Source organism: Coffea arabica, chromosome 8e (genome assembly GCF_036785885.1).
Source record: "Coffea arabica cultivar ET-39 chromosome 8e, Coffea Arabica ET-39 HiFi, whole genome shotgun sequence".
In the NCBI taxonomy this organism is placed as follows: domain Eukaryota; kingdom Viridiplantae; phylum Streptophyta; class Magnoliopsida; order Gentianales; family Rubiaceae; genus Coffea; species Coffea arabica.
In genome coordinates, this window is record NC_092324.1 from 22,188,188 (window position 1) to 22,205,850 (window position 17,663).

The 17,663-nt window shown below is 36.3% G+C and overlaps 1 protein-coding gene across 2 annotated transcripts; it reads right to left on the reverse strand.

Annotated features, from left to right (window-relative positions):
- Positions 1–272: 272 nt before the first annotated feature.
- On the reverse strand, positions 273–13,274 carry LOC113703276 (DDB1- and CUL4-associated factor homolog 1). Of its 2 annotated transcripts, XM_027224585.2 has the most exons (15): positions 12,848–13,274; positions 10,387–10,468; positions 10,108–10,224; positions 9,808–9,986; positions 8,818–9,706; positions 8,640–8,737; positions 8,086–8,509; positions 7,295–7,891; positions 7,034–7,213; positions 6,338–6,898; positions 4,355–4,465; positions 3,233–3,351; positions 2,573–3,123; positions 1,503–2,464; positions 273–1,255 (listed from the first exon to the last, which is right to left on the reverse strand). In XM_027224585.2, exons 1-15 carry the CDS (start codon positions 13,093–13,095, stop codon positions 578–580), a joined length of 5,796 nt encoding a protein of 1,931 aa, XP_027080386.1. In that variant the 5' UTR covers positions 13,096–13,274; the 3' UTR covers positions 273–577. The 2 variants fall into 2 exon arrangements, with proteins under 2 accessions (XP_027080386.1, XP_027080385.1); XM_027224584.2 differs by having other exon boundaries at positions 1,503–3,123.
- Between the last annotated feature and the right edge of the window lie 4,389 nt (positions 13,275–17,663).

Genomic DNA, 17,663 nt, shown 5'->3' on the forward strand with positions numbered 1-17,663 from the left:
TGAACTGAACACATCTGAGAATTCTTCATCAATTCGTTTTCCAGTTACGGATCCAATGCCTTCAGCTGGTGATTACATCTGAGAATTCTAATCAAACAAACTCTTTAACTCTTCCATCTTTCAATTACGAATCCAATGTCGTCGGCAGTTCAGCTGGACAACACATCTGAGACATCTATGATGCAGGCTGTTGATAAACATAGTTAATTGAAGCAAATATGAGCATTCATAAATGAATGGTTCATGCACACATGCACGCTTGAGTAGTTGCATTGAGCAAAGATGATCGTTTATTAAAAACTCACTTGGAAACATATCAACAGTTGTCCTTAGCTAACTTTGAGTTTAATAAGAAAATCAGAGCTAACAACGCAAAATTTGAACATTCCCCAACATAATCATCTCTAACTTCCCCTATTTAATCTCTAAACCCTAAAAGACAAAAAGGAAAATCCATTTAAAAGATGATTACAAGATTCTGCGTAAAAGTTTAATTATCAAATAGTGTACAAAAATTTGCTCATTTAGGAGCATGCACCTACTCTGACCCCTCCCACTAATCTTCTTACCACTCTAATCACAACATATCCTCTTCATCCCCGCTACTTAGAGATTCAAGCACCTCACTATCATCATCCTCCTCGTCACCTTCGGCCACAATCTCCAATATCCCAGCTGCACCTTCAAAGTCCCCATCATCCATTATAAAATCACCGTCTTCTTCCTCATCATCCTCGAGTTCACTCACGCTCTCATCATCATTGCTCATATCATCTGCATCACTATCACCATCCTCGTCAATATCTGGTCCCAATATCTCATCCTCATCCTCATCCACATCATCGTCTTCATCTTCACTCTCAGCATCATCTGGATCAGAATCATCATCAGTTGGCTTCCGACGACCAATTTCATATACCCTAGCAGAGGAATACATCTCATCCTGGTCATCCATTGTAACCAACCCAACAAAAGAATCGGTTGGCTCTGTAGCAAAGTCAAGAACACAGCGATCAACAGGAATTGTAGCAATGTCGGAGTAATTAACAGCATCCACAGTTCGAAAAGCAGCAAAGAGAGGATGTTTAACACGGCGAGTTTGAAATGCTGAAGTAACATCCTCGAGATTTCTCCTTAGAATTGCATAAATCACATCCCCACTAGCATTAAAAGTTATCACTGTTTGGTCTAAGGATGGCACACTTCGGAGAAGCCTGAAGTTCCGGAGATCCCAGACTTCAGAATTTATGATCACCTGTTAAATAATCATCAAACAATAAGAAAAAAGTAAAGGAACAAAAATGCAGATAAAGCAATCTCAGCATATACACTTCCACATTCTTCTAGATAAAAACAGGAATATGTGCATATTCACAGAATAAAAAAACAATTGAAGATTGACACCTAAGGAAAGAGAAAAGCTACTATCTCAATCATATGGGTGTATGGCTACTGACTAATTTATCTCTAAATTAGAGCTAGTCAAGAAGGTAGTCAGATACCTCATTCCCAGCAGGATGGAAGCCACCCCCACCATAATCAGAAAACTGATCAAAGCGATGCACTGGGCCAGAACCTCGGCGATCCCATAGGACCCCATTCCAGAGAAGCATGGTATCTGATGGGCTAAAGTGAATAAGAGAATACAAATGACCTCGACCTGATGGATTGTTTGACGTATCCGTAAGCTTTAGATCCAATTGGCTGGTCTGAATATCATACAAGAGAATCTCCCGATGGGATGATTCTGTTGATAAAGCAGCAAAAGCAGTTCCTGAATTGCTAAACCTCGCAGCTTTACATCCTTCGAATGAATGCTTGGGCCCAGCTGAAACTGAAGATACATCCCATAACCGCACATCATGGGCACTGGAGGAAAGAATCAACTGAGTATCTCCAGATATATATGACTGGGCAAGCGTCAAAGGATACTGGTGACTAGGGCAGCTATCAAGCACACAATTGCTGTTGGTGTCAAATATTTTGAGTTCCCCAGAATGGCTTCCGACAGCAATTTGCGAAGAGTCTCCAAGGAAAGTAACGCAAGTCAAAAGGGCACCAGCATCATCGCGGCAGGTTCGCCATGGCCTGAATCTACTATAAACAAACTGACGATCTCTACGGCTTCCGTGAATGCCACCATACATACTTCGAAACTCACGCATACTAAGGCGGGCCGTCATATTTGAGGGGGCGTCAAGGCTTCGTCTTGGTTCTGGGCACATGTGAGGATGTAGGAGAGAGAGAGGGGGCAATGTGGTAATAGGAGCCGGACACTGCCGATGTTGATGTTTTAGATACTGAACAACAAGAGAATCAAGGGTTAACCGTTCCAAGCTGGATGGTTGGGGCTCATTTGTAAGTCCATACTGGGTTGTAGGAACCATTTGCCTAAATTGAGCACCACTAAACTGGCTTTCATCCCCTTCAGCCGGTCCACAATTTGGCAATGATCTGCCATGATCTTTTAAAGAAGAACTAGTTGGTGAAAACATTGTTCCATCAGTCAGTTGGCTGCTTTTGCGAAGCATGCCAGATGTAATACAAATTGGAGACCGTAATGCATAATCACCTGTATTAAGTCGTTTTCCGGGTGACATTAACCCAGATTCCTTCAAGTCTGTCAACTTACGTTTCATTGGTAATACAATTGGAGTTTTACACTGGATATCGACATCCCCACTGGACTTAACAGCAGACACAGATGGAGTTCCAGGAGCACTTACAGCTGTAGATGATCTTTTAGAAGTCAAGTTAATTTTGGCACTCGACAATATTGGGGAGTCCTCAGCAGAAACCTGAGCTTTAGAGTGAAGACCATGTGGAGAAGATAAAGTCGTAGGCCTCTTTTTCAAACAGGAAACAGCTGAATCAGTTTTCAAGCCCAAATGCTCTTCCCGATATGTCAGTTTTAGTTTATCCGACATAAATCCACAATGAACTCTAGCAGATGGCCATTGAGTCAGAATAGATGAAGATTCCTGCACAGATGCCTGATGAACCAGGGATGCTGGTGTGGCCAAAGATGGTAAAGGTGTCAACTGAGCCTCTTTTAGAAGTACAGCTGCTGTTTCTGCCAAACCAGATGCCTGTAGGTGTTCGTGTATAAGAAGCAATAGTTCCCTGTAATTAAGAATTCAAAAGTTGCATGATAAAAACAAACAAGAAGAAGAAAAAAGAATTAACACTCATCTACAAAAAGTACTTCTTGGATAAGAGCCAGGTCAGCTACCTGGAATGGTATGTAATTGGCGTAGCAGCAGCTATAGCAGCTCTCTCTATGCGCCTCAATGTAGGAGTAGCAGCATCAGTTGCTGCTAATGCATTTGCACGGCCAGAATTTGTTACAACCTACAGGACACAGCAATGCTTCACATAACATATCTACCATGTACAAAGAACAAATCCAGCTCTACAATATCTTCTTAATCCTGTTCAACTGTCATTTCATAAACAATAATATGTACCAAGTATGGCATAAAAAGAGACCCAAGCTTGCAAGAAGACTACCAAAGGTTAAAAAGCAGTTTAATTCGCAAATATGATATCATGGAGCATACCATGAAGGGCGATCCCTTTCTACATTCTCAATAGAACAAAGGGTAAACAATTTTATTTTATGACATGGCAGAACCCTTCAATCAGGAGAGCTTATAATCCAGAAGGTTTTTCTAAGCCACTACCAGGCACTTATGGCAACAATTTTGAATCACCCTTATCACATGGAAACCAGTTTTCTAATGCTCATTAAATTGTATATAAGAGAATCAATAAAGTTGAATGGCAACAGGCCCCTCAAAAGGCATGCAATCAAAGTCTTAAAGTTATATATCCAGTTAAAGTACTATCAAAATTACCAAAGTACATCATTTACCAGCAGTGCGAAAAACTAAAAAGCTTTGTTCTTAAGAAATAATTACACATTCATGTGTACATCGATTGGAAAATACGTACAAGCTGATCCACCATGGCCCAAATCTTTCAAGGATACTGTTTTCTCTATACGCTACAGGTCTTAACGCACATGGGACATTCATTTAAAGCTCTGATCCACATGCTATCTAAGCAAGCATATTCCATTTTTAAACAAATGGACGACTAAAACACTGTCGCGGAACTGAATTGTCTACTAGCATCATGAAATGTGCAAGGTGAAGTTTCTTCACTAAATGCATGCACGAGTTTCATTCCTACATGCGTAAGCTTCGTACCATTGTCACTTCAGCCCCTTTTTTTCCCTTTTATATTTTTTTTTGGGAAGGGGGGGGGGGGGGGGGGGGGGGGGGGGGGGGGGGGGGGGTTACATAGCAGCATTTGGTATTACTTCCTCATGGAGAGTATTTTTAATGCTTACCCCAATCAACTCAATAGCCACCTGTGAAAGCTCCACCTGCCACCTACTTTGCTCACTACCAGGGGCCTGATTCCCTGAATCACGAATAAGTTCTGAAAGTTTTCTTCCAACCTGAAATACAAGTTGAAAATTAGACATCATAGAAGTAATCTACTAATCTCGCACCCAAATAGCTAAGTTTCACAATCAATATCATTGAAAGAGTTTAAAACAGATTTCAAATGATGTTTATCTACTTTGGAGAATTTTCATTTGTTGGATTGCATACTTAGGGATAGGGTTGCAAAGCCAACCGTCAAATACCTCATCAAAACCAAGTCCCTAGCATAAAAATGGAGTTTGAAACCCTGTTTAAAGTCACCAAGCTCATTGTGGCATTAAAACTTGTCTATCAAAGTTGAAGGGACAACAACCAACCAATTTGTTTTCACATAAGCAAGAGTGAAAAACAACGGCAGGGAAAAGAGGCTGCAAGGGAGTAGAGGGTGTTATGGCATACTATCTGCATTTATAAGCACTTCTCACCGAAATCTCTTGAGAAACAACTCAACTACCCAGTCTAGACTTTGCTTCTAATAAGAAAACAGTGCTCCAAAAAAAAAAAAGAGAGAGCATTCATTTATAGAAATTTCACCTACTTTATGCCAAAGACATTGTTTTCTTTCTCAACACCACAAGAATGTTATATCAATGTCACACAAAGGCGCTCACAGTACCAAAGCACATTGAGTGCAAAAAGGAGCAGGAAAGGAAACTATGCAACAAAACCATGCAAACAGGGTTCTGAAATGACAAATGCAAGAAGGAAATTTTGAATTTGCACGATGACATTCATGAAAAGGTGAAAAAAAAGAAACGAGGAAATAGGATGCAGGCACTAAGAGAAGCTACAAAACCCCACATAATTAGTAAATTTGTGATTTCAAACTTCCCCAATTTTGATATTTAAGTTTAGGCTTGAGGTATGTTCTTAATCCAATTGCAACAGATCCAAGCCCTGAACATGTGTCAATCATACTTTTTCAGTTTCATAGATTACGGACCAAATATGGACCATCTATGGACCAAAGGCTCATTTAACTTTCAAAACCGTTCGAATGCACCTAAAAAGCAGCAAAAACCAAGAAAAAGCCAAAACCTATGGCCAAAATTCAAAACTTAATTCTAAAGCAGGGCATAAGGATAAAAGATAATTTCACTTCATGGAAAAGCATTGCCAAGTATCAAGCCATTCACCTCAGGTGAAAGAAGTTTAATACATAATAGAAAACAAATAACTCAGAAGGTTAATCACGTGAGAGGCCACAATTTTCTACTTTGATGTTGATGCGACAATACTATGAAATTGGACAGTAAACACGAAATCTCAAAAATCAATTACCTTATGCTGACTCTTAAAAGAAACCTACAGAATCTGCATTATTAGCATCAAACATAAAATAAAAAGAATCTAATTATCAGATGCTACCCAGATACTCCTCTTTATGTAACAACAGCCAGTTTGAGAAGCAAATATATGCCATACCCTGACAACTCAGTAAGCTCCTTTCATCAAAAAAATAAAAAAGGAGAATCACAAGCACCAAGAAGGTGAATTCGTACCATAAAAACCAATGCACAGAGACAACCAATCTCAAATATCCACCAGTAAGTAGGACGATGTGTCCATTGCAAATGCAAATTTGCACAATTCAATAAGCATAAGGCACACTTCAAATGAAATGCTAACATATATACCAAATAAAAATCAACAAAAGATTAAAAAAAATGTTAGGACTTCATTCCCAATTTACAATGGCATTTTAAAAAACAGTGGACAAAATCACGAAGATATAAATGGCAAGCACTAAGCTTTACTACATAGGGAAAAAATAATATGACTGATTTTGACTTCATTCACAAGGCAACTTTATCTTGTATAAAGAAGGATAAAGATTAAAAGAATAGCTTCAGATAACAACTCAAAATACGAAATAAAGCTACCTGAAGCTTTGTTAGTATGTGTGCAATTGTATCATCTCTAGCCAAACCAAGCAGCACTCTGCACGCAAGAGCACGTAGACAGTCAAGGGCACCAGGAGGGGTAACTATCCGTGGTTGGAGGAGCTGAAGAAGAACCTTGATACCATTATTGGCACGAACAGCCTCTCTGGTTAGCCGATATCCTTGTTCAAGTTGAGCAGCAAGGCCAGCACACCCAGATCCAGCACCGAGGGAAATTCTACGATCTCCCACTAATCCTGAAGCTACAGTAGGAACTGGGACTTGAGAAGTATTACTCCCAGACGAAGTACCTACTATGGCAGTGGAACCTCGATCAACCAAGGTAGATTCCCCACTCCGGTCACGAGGTTCATTCTGACTAGCCACACTTAGAGCTCGATCAAGAATACTTCGTTCCAAGTTCCTGTCTCTGGTCTCCGGACCATTTAAAGATTGGACAGGTGCAGACTGATGTCCTTGTGTAGCAGCTGATGGTTTATTGCTGATTGAAGGAGGTGGGCACACAAGATTGACAAGGACATTAAGTGCTGCTTGAATAATCTGCATGATGAGATCATGGTGTTCCCATGTGAACTTCCATTAGAAACAATGCAACCAAGATAAATGCATATAATTCTATCCAGCATAAACCAAAGCCAGGGGTGAGAGGGAAGAAGAATGTGCAGAAATGTTTACCTCAGGCTCAACATAACCAGCGCCATTGGCTGCATCCAGGATAACAGCTATACCAACACGATTGTTACTTAGGGTGGCATTTACTATAAGTTTACGGCTATATGGTACTAAAGTGACGATGTGCAGAACACCCAAGGCATACTGAAGCAAGTCATGTAAGTACCGCTCAACAGGTGGAGCCTACAAAATAAGCAAATATTTTCTGCAGAATTAAGTAAAATGAAAAAGAACCAATAGAAATTGAAGGACTGACTGATATACCTGACACAGTTCCAACATGGTAATATGCCCATTAGCACTTAAGAACTTGTCCACAACAGGCCATCTGGCCCTCACTAATGCAGGACCAAGTTTCCGATCCTTCTGTATCTGCCGAAATACAGCATCCAAGGCCTCATTACTAATATCAAGGGGCTTGTACACCGCCCTAGTACTTGGAATACTTCGAGCAGCACTGCGCATGTTCTTATTAGGGCGAATTGAATCCACAAGTAAAATAAGATGCGCCCTAACATATTGTCGTAGTGCAACACAAGTGTGATAAGCTATTTGCTTCTCTGAGGAGGTAAGCACCTCCGTAGCAGGCCTGTCACTTCGAAGAGATCCAGCATTATTTATTGCCCCAGATGGAACCCCAGATCTTACTGAAGCAGCATCTTGCAACAGATTAATCATTTTTAGTAATCCTTCCTGAGCATCGAAAGTATCAATGACAGCTCTGAAAACAAATGCAGCAGCAAAAAACAAAGCTGCATTTTTTCTGGCTTGATCCTGGGAACATTCAAGAAGTTGAAGGGCCAACTCAACCACCTGATGGACAACATTCGACGGAAGTGCACAGACACGCTCCATTATTCCCTAAATGATCATTTCTCAAGTTAAATCCAACTTTCCACGAATAAGACAGTAGTTGTACGAATATTCAGAAGAGATGCACAAGTGAAAAGGGATATTAAAACAATTAGAAGGGGGAAAAAGTCATTTGATCTAACAATAGTAGATTATCACCAAAATTGAGCCAATTGTAAACAAACAGGAAGATAAACAATTACCTGGATAGAGCCAATCGTAAACAAACAGGAAGATAAACCAAAATATGTCTGAGGAACTCTTGGAGCAACGAGCAACTTTTGAATCCCACCACGATCCACAAATAATGCGGCAAATTTCCGATGAGCAGCCAGGGCACAAATTAGCTTCAACACATCAGGCAAGAGTAGAGCAATTTTTGATGCCTCTGTGTGTTTATAGCTTCGCTGCAACAATGCAAGACAGACATCTACACCTTTTTCATGCAGCACAGGTCCAAGTACTTCAACATACTCTCCCAATATGACAAGACACTGAATACAAAATTTCTCTCTGAGCTTTGCAAGAGAGTCACTGTCTAGCAAGAAGAACTCATTAACATCCTCATCAGTCTCTGTTTCTTTAGCTTTTGAGGGTGCTGAATCACCATCAGCAGCGGTTGTAGTTCTACAGATAACATGCACGATAGGGAAAAACAAATCAAGTTTATGACCGGTCAGTGTTAATTAGATGTAAAAGACCATGATAGTGTCAATAATTGGTAACTGAACATATCTTGTGTGAATTTATAACCAACCTTGAGACTTCAACCGCATTAGCAGCATCAACAACTGTGGATGCAGCTGTAGAAGCAGCCAAAACTGCAGCTTCTTCATTATTTGTCTTTTTATATTCCTAAGATCATGAGAACTAACAGACTTTAAGAAGTCCATCCTACAAAAAATGAAAATTACAGAGAACAGAGTAAAGCTTACCTCCAAAGCAGCACTCTTGACAAGTTCAGCAGCAGCATCACCAGCTGCTTTGATAGCTTCTGCTGGAGCATTGACTGCTCGGGCTTCAGATTCAGCAGCTACGACAGCTTTCCTTACCAGATCAGCAATGTTCTTGGAGCCAATTACACAGCCTTGGAAACAGTCATCACTTTCGTCTCTCCCTAAGGTAAAACCATCTGTAACAGTCCGTCCTTGGCTCTTCTTGCTGTCTGAATTTTTTTTCAAATCTTGGTTTCTTGGCACACTCCTGTCCCTGATATTCCGGTTCAATCCTCCAATTCTAATAGCAGAGCCAGGAGAAGTTAAAGATTGTTCATTATCCAAATTACCTTCACTTGCCCTTCCCTTTCCTCTTAATCTTGAAGTCCCACGATTGGTCCTGCGACGTGATAATTCATCTCTAACACTGTCATCAGATTCTTCTTCCCTTGAGGATCTGCCACCAGCCTTGGTCCTTCCATCACGTAAGTCCCAAGCATGCCATTTCTCATCACCTTCCGTTTCTGCATCATATATATCACTATCTGCAGCCAATACATCTGGTGGCTCTCCATCCACCCAATGTTCTTCATCTATTGGCCTACCCAAGCCTCTATCGAGATCCTTATCAGCAAGTTGATCATCACTGCTTCCATCCTCTAGTACTCTAGGTACATCAAAATGAGAATTCTCCAAAGCCTGCCGCACTCTTCCTCGAACATCCTCTCTGCCTCTCATGCAAGCTGTTGCAGGAAAGCTTTTGCTCTCTATCTGAGAAGTTGTGTCTTTTTGACTTGTGCCTGCCTCCCCAAGAACCCGGAGACGCAGATATCTCATGAGTTTGGCTGATAATCCTGAAGTTAACACATCTTCCACCACTTGACCACCACTACAATCATCAGCTTGGTTATAGCATGGGCTTTCATAGGGTGCAGAATAAAATACAGTAAAAAAAACAAAAAGGGGAAAAAAAACAGCCTTAAAGCATACCCAGCAAGACATACAGCAAGAAGTCCTGTAGAATAGGTTTTCAACATTTCAGAGTCCGAGCATTTCCTCGCTCCTGATTCATCTTTCCAGTTATGATCATCACCAGATAATCTAATCGTCTCATCCATCACCCAACCCTTTATGTTTTCCATAACAGTTTCCTCAAAAGCATGTGGATACTGAATTCATTGATTACCAAAAGTTAAGTAATGGACAACACAAGCTAAAACAAGAACAGCATAAGCATAACACAAACTAAAAGAAGAATAACTGAATCGATGAAACACATCAACTACATACCACAAAAGTAAGTGAACAACTAAAAAGAAGCCTTGCAGCAGCTGCCTGTACAGAAACTGAGTATCGACTTTCAGATAGAAACTTAGCTGATAATAACTCAAAGAACTCATCATTTTCCTGCAACAGGACATGAAAACTCAGCATCTTTTGCTACTTGTTCTGGGAAATAGGACAATACAACATGACACACAAAAAGCATACAACTACATAACAAACTCAATCCAAATGCAATAAATGCAAAAAGTAGATAAATTGAAAAAAGGAATCAATAAGACTAACCCGAACTAGATTCCCTAGACGTCCAATGTTGTGAGAAGATCGACCATTGTTTGCAGAGGAATGGCCTACGTCTTCCATGTATCTACAATAGCCAAAGAAAACAATGTTTGAAAAGCAATTAAAACAAATAATGAGTACGCAAACAATTCATTAACAGCTAATCTCAAAGTATCCGTATAGGCTAAACCAGTCCTTTCTGAATTTCTCTCTATCAAGAGCCCAAGTTCTGCACAAAGCAGATAAAATCCATCACACTTCATACCATGTCACTAATTTGCATCCAAACCTCAATTTCCACCATAAAATCCTGATCATGCCACTCTTCCCAAAAAGGAACTTTCCAATTTTGCTTTTGCTTTTCTTCACTTATTATTATTTCCACAATCAACTATCACAAATTTCCAATCATGATTATTTTCATAACAAATCATAAAATCAACGAACCAAACAATCTCGAACAAACATAAATGTAGTAGTCTTCCCATGGAAAAACAACCAACATTATAATCACTCTTGCTTAATAATTTCAAAAGCGTGTCACTGGATTTTGCACTTGACGAATACTAGAAAAAGCCAAAGGAGATTTTCATAATGCTTCCTGTTTCCTTCCCATTACTGAAAGAGTAACTGCACAGCCTAATATACTCTTAGTCACCTGTCAGCCAAACTTAAAATGATTTTGAAAAGTCAATTCAATCACTCTTTCTGATAAAATCAGGGAAAAAATCAAAACCAAGTTCCCATCAGCACTATCTCTACTGCATCATATATACATGCAATTGTTCTTCCATTTTGAGAGGAGTACAAAACTAAACTTCTGAAGAAAATATTAAACAGGTGGAACCAGAATGACAACTTTGATTTCAAGGTTCATCGCATTTCCCAATAGTCAAGATTAAAGTGCAATAACTCAGGGGAGACAATCTGACAACAAAAATCTGGACCTCCAAAACAATTTCAAGTTTGAAAGTTACATAGAATAATGGAGAACTAAGTGCTTGTTCCAAAAGAATGAAGTAAAATAAGGCACTGCCATACTTGAATTCAATAAATTAATCAAGTGTTATTATTTCAGCAGAGATAATTACATGATAGACTGTTCGCTAAGCAAAATTTGAGTGGAAGCTAGATTTATAGAATATAACTTTTATAGATACTGGAACCGAAAACTTGAGATACAAAGACAAAGGGGGAAGGGAAGGAGAGGACTTCCGCTTCACATCAGCAATTGGGGCATTCTCAAAATTCTTCACTCATATTGTCAGTTTAATTTGAGGAAACTAATACATGCAATAAATAGTCTCTTAAGTTACAACAAATAGTAAACCTCACTTGAGAAATAGATACTAAGATAGGCCACCATCCGTTGGACTTCCAACATGCCTGACCCTTAAACTTCCAAGTGCCGCTGCTATATAGAGCTGCTACTGTGTATCATTATTAGGCAGGCAACAATTACCAAGCAAGGCAGCTAGAGACAAGGCACATTAAAACACACCAGAGATATCAGAATCTCAGTCCTGAATCCATTAAATTTTTGTCAGTCTCAAATATCTTCTCATCCATTAGTGTCCTTAATTTTTTGTCCGGGTTTGCATCATTCTGCTTTCTTAACATATTTGATGCCACATGTCAAAATGAATAAGCAATTAATTTCTCACATAAAAGAGAAAAGATGAGTAAGAAATTGACAAGAAAGATGCATGCCAACACAGAGGAGATATCCCTTTCTGGCAGCCATTACTACAATCACGGATTTAATTGTCAATGATCCTACAAACTAGTAAACCAACAATCAAAATCAAATGCACGCCAACACAGAGGAGCTATTCCTTTCTAGCAGCCATTACTACAATTATGGAATTAATTGTCAATGATCCTACAGGCTAGTAAACCAACAATCAAAATCGACTAACTTAACAATCAAAACCAACTAACTTTTTTCCCATCACCATACAACCAATAAAGGACGAAAAATCCCAGAATAATATTCCTTTCCAATAAAGTAATCAACCAAAATGCCAACTCCCTTTGCCATAATACAGAGCATTTTCTCTTTAAATATCAAACATCATATACCACCAATCATGAAATATCTCCTCTAAGTTGTTTCTATTCAAATTCTTTTATAAATCACTAACACAAAATCCATCATATCATTTTATGCACTATTCCAAATCTCATTTTTAGAAGCCACGAAAAGAGGAAGTATTGTTCACTGGGTAAAATTTGTCAAATAGACATGCTCTGTTGCCCAGTTACTCAAAGGCGCGACTTTGAGTTATTTATAGCCCAAACATATATTACCTTTTGTACGCATTCACAGATAGTAGAGTTAAATTCCAAAAAAAATGGAGTTCTTTATGATCACATTTCACTAAATTACTGCCCTGTAACAACTCAAAAGAAAATTTCCAATCTAAGATATGCGTACAAGCTTCAGAGCGAAAGGTCCACCTACTTGGCTTCTTGAGTTTCAAGTATAGAAGCGAGAGCGTGGAGAATAGAAGGGCTAGGGTTTTCAGCGTTGGCCGTGATTCTGTCCATCAACTCGTGCGTCTTCAATATCAACACTTCATTCTCATCTTCTCCTCTCTCCTCCTGCTGCGATTCCCCGTCTCCTTCACCAAGCTGTTCTATTCGTCCCAGCACCGATGATTGCGGCTCCGATTCCGATCGAGCCTCATCCCTGGACGCCGAGCCCTCCATTTCCGACCTCTGTATTTGTTCAATTATAAGAAGAAAACAGAGAAATCCCTAATTTTGAAAGAAGAATTTCGCGCCCCCGATGAAAGAAAAGAGAAAAATTTTGCTCTGATTATTGGTTTTAGTTTTCTTGAAAGTATAAATAAATATTGAGAGACAGAAACAGAGCTGCGAGTGTGTGTGGAAAAAGAAAGAGAGGAAGGAGGGAGAAAAGGAAAGGGAAATGTATGGCTTTCATTTTGGGTTAATTGCGATATCACCCCTGTAACTATCACAAATGTGTATGACGTGCTTTTACTTTTTCAATATTTTGTATGCAAGGATTCCATGACTTGCAAAGTGAGGAAAGGCGTTGTGCAAGTATTTGTCCTTTAGGCCTTCAAGAAAAAAAGGTATTTGCCCTTGAGGGATTAAAAATACAAAAGCAAAAAATGAATACTCATTGTTGTTAATTAAATAAGAAAATTTTATTTAACAGAAAGAAAATAAAATGTAAAAAATATTACACGTTTCAGTAGTTTCTCAATAGCTAAAAGCTAAACTTGTATAAGATTATTAAAGCATTTACCATTGCACCATGTCTTTTCAAAATTATAAATTATATTCACGATTTTTTTTTATATTTGAAGTTTACCAACTTTCAAATTCATAGATTTTTTTTACCACCTTGTTTGCAAAAAGAAAGGGAAGGCTTGACATTCAAATTAATAAGATTATGATTATATATCTAGCATTTTAACAACTAAATTAGGTCATTAAAACGTTGTTATCCAAAACACATATAAGTATCTTATATAGTACTACTACCTAATTCACCATCAATTTGCATTACATTAATACCAAAAAAACAAATGACTCTAAAACTTACAAATTTTTTCAATCAAATTCCAAATTTAAGGAGCAACAAAAAACGCGCTACTCATCATAGTATGACAAATGTAATAGTGTTGCAATGAGTAGTTTAGGGGATAACTTGCGAGTTAGTAATTTTTGTAAGGGGTATATTGTAATTAAGCCTTTTCTATATATGTTTGTAGCTAAGTTGTCTTTTTTTTTTTTTTTTGTCTACACAGGGGTGTCCGGGTCAATCCTTACTGGCCCGGACATATAAAAAAAATCTTTTTTTTTGTAGCTAAGTTGTCATATATACAAAATGTGGTTAGTTTGAAAGGATTGTCCAATCGGGTTCCATATCGTGACCTGACTTGACTCTAAAAACTGCTAGAGTGGCAGCATTGGCGATATACAGATTAATTCAACCTAATAAGATCAAAATTTTAGAACTATCTTTAACATATAAAGTTTGAGTTATAAGTCATTTTCATAATTGCCAAAAATTGCATAAGGTTTAGATTAAAATGATTTACTTAAGCAACTTCACTTTGATAAAATTTACAAAGTTTCTCTATCATCCATATATTACAAATTGATCAAATTGTCAATTATTTTCTGAGTAAACTGATTTTCAGATATTATGATTCATATATTGGTATAATAAGAAAAAATCAATACTATGTCTACATTATTTTCTTATATATCGCTATTTTAGATACTTGTAAATGGACAAGTAAATAAAAGAAGAGGATTCAAATGCTATTTACCATAACTTTATTTCTAGAAAATTTATTTTTGATATCAATTATAGTAGTTTGTGCTAGATTAACTATTCTAAGCTGAAGAACTAATTATGTCAAAGGTTATTTGATGATAGATGGTACAATTAACTATTTATTACCATGAGAATTAGAAGACTAATTGCAAATGTTTTGGGTAATTCATATTAAAAGTACCAAACTATTTGGTCTTATGTAGTGAAAAAAGTTTGGTAATGTTTTTCTTGTTGCTAGTTGATGCTCTCTCTATTCTTACAACTTTGTATACTTCTTTTGTTAAAACTACTTTGTAATTTTTACCTTCCATGCTATAAAATTCTAACCTATTGTCCTAGTAGTTTTACAATTGTACATTTTGCCTCTCTCTCTTTGTTATATTTTTACCTAAAAGGTGATTTTGTTTTTTATTTCTTTTTGAGGAATCTGAAAATGATCTAAGCTTTATGGTTCCATTTAGAATAATAAACTGGGCTTTAGAAGGACAATTAATTTTGAAACAAAATTCATCTTCTCCAAAAAAATGGTGAAAATGCTCGTATTTATTTATTTTTTGAGACAGCCACTCAAAATGGAATTTTTTATGAGCATTTTGTAAAATTAATTTTAAAATGTTAGAATGAAAATTTTCAAAGGAATTTGAATTCGACATTAGTGTTTATATATGAAAGCATGTTATACTTGTCGTATTTTTAGCTTAATGATGTGAGAGAAGTTAATCTTAGAGCAAAAATTTTTGAACAAAATATCATACCAAAATTTGAAACTATGCGTATCAAACACTTTTTTATCTAGATAACCAAAAAAAAGTAACATAAATATTACAATTTATTGTCTAATATTATATTGTTTGAGATTATGATGACTAAAATATGACGTACAGAGTCCAATTAGAATATTACAAAATTATATCTATTGCAGTAATATTCGAGCAAAGTTTCCGAATCTTTTACTTGCCTATCTAATCTATCTATTTCAGCAAGCAAGTATTCACAGTATAAATAATTACTCCTGTGAATCTGTATCAACATAATTTTCATTATTTATCCAATTTATTTCAGAATCATTTTCATTATTTTCAAAATATGTATAGTTATAGGGGCTCTGATACCACTAGGGGTACTGGGGCTAGAAAGCAAAATTTTGCCAATTCAAATCTATTGTTAAAGAAATCAAATTATCTATCTCAATGGTAAGTAGTGGGATATCTTAATAAAATATGATTTTTATATTTGTCGTGATATAAAAAAGGTGAAAGAATATTACCATGTGCAATAGATACTTCTTAATTTTTCAGACATATAGGTCCAACAATCTTCATACCTAAATTTCTTAGAGGTTTGACTATACTATCATTAGGTATCCGGTGAGACATTCAGAGAAGAAGTAGATAGTCCAATTAGTTTAGTAATACTAGATTATAGAATTTTAAAAAGAGAAGAAACCTGTGTAGGAATCTTAATAGGGAATCTAAAATACCAAAAATTGAAATTTAATATACATTCTTGGATCACCTATAATTTACAAGATAAATATTTTGATAAATTATTATCAGTAATACAAAATTTTGAAAGGAAATATTTATTTAAACAAGGAAATAGACCTTATTCTGCTAGCAATGATTTCATATGTTTTATTAAATACTTATCACATAGAATATTTTGCTAACAAAGACTTCATAGATTTTCCAAAATTATTTTCTAAAGTAGAAAAAATATATCCAGCTTCAATAATTAATATAGAAGAATTAGATGATGAATTTGAACTTGATTTAAAACTAAAACCAATGATTAATCCTTATAATAAGATTTTACCTCGATTATCTTATTCAAAAATAGGAGTGGAAAGTAGTCAAAGATTAGATTCTATAATAAAAGTAGATAAAAGATTAAATACTAATTATAAAATAGATGGAGAACATTATGATGAATGAAATATTCACCATACAAAATTTTGATTGATACAGGAGCAAGTGGTAGTTATATCAACCATAAATTGATAAAAAAATCTAATTTGTCATCGATTAGAAGAACCTTATCAATATATAAAGTTTAATGGAGAAATGCATGACATAGATATAGCGGTAGAAACAAGTATACGATTAAAAGAAGTAAAAATACCTATACGACTTCTTGTTGGGAATGAAGAATTTAATGACTTTAGAAATTATGCTACGAAGTAGTTTCCCAGAACAAGTATCCCCTTATAAAATAATTAATTATGGATTATAAATAACTTATAATGATTTTAAAGCATAATATTTCGTTGCATATATAGATAGCGGATCAGGTTCTCATCTATGTAAATGCACATGCTTTCCTAATCAGTATACAGAGAAATTAAAAGATATTATTGGATTAGATATTTCTAATAATAAAATATAGTTATCTAAAGGAATTTCCTCATCACAAATATTATTAAGATCATTGCCGATAAAATGTCCACCATTTTACTTCTATGATACATGTACAGATATTCTACTTGGCAATAATTTTCTTTAATTATTTCACAAAGTCTTATTTGATACTCTAAAACAACAGATACATTTTAAAACATCATGCCATCATTGGATTATAGTTAATAGATTTAAAAATGCATATGCGAAAAAGTACCGATTATCTTTCAACCTTGCATAAGACACAAAGAAAAATCTCTTTTTTTTGAAAGGAAAACCTTTACTAAAAATAGAAAATATGATAGATAAGACCACAAGACAAAAAAAAACTATAATTGAAGGATTAGAAGTAGTAAAGGCTAAGATTAGGCAATGTTATTCAAATAATCCTTTACAATTTTGGGATAAATAAAGAAGAAGCAAAATTAGAAATGATAGGTAGAAATAAAATAATAAGAACTTATGCAATGAGATATGGCCTTCAAGACTAGGAAGAATTTAAAATAAAATTAGAAAATAATTCAGCAAAGTAGATCACCACATTCATCCCCAATATTCATGGTAAG

What these genes read in the sequence shown, in the direction of transcription:
- LOC113703276 (XM_027224584.2), bottom strand. Translation starts at nt 13,095, where the DNA reads ATGGAGGGCTCGGCGTCCAGGGATGAGGCTCGATCGGAATCGGAGCCG. An exon ending in GTCTAGGGAATCTAGTTCGG is followed by an intron (nt 10,225 to 10,386) that starts GTTAGTCTTATT and finishes GTCCTGTTGCAG; the next exon opens with GAAAATGATGAGTTCTTTGA. An exon ending in GTTGTTCACTTACTTTTGTG is followed by an intron (nt 9,987 to 10,107) that starts GTATGTAGTTGA and finishes CAATGAATTCAG; the next exon opens with TATCCACATGCTTTTGAGGA.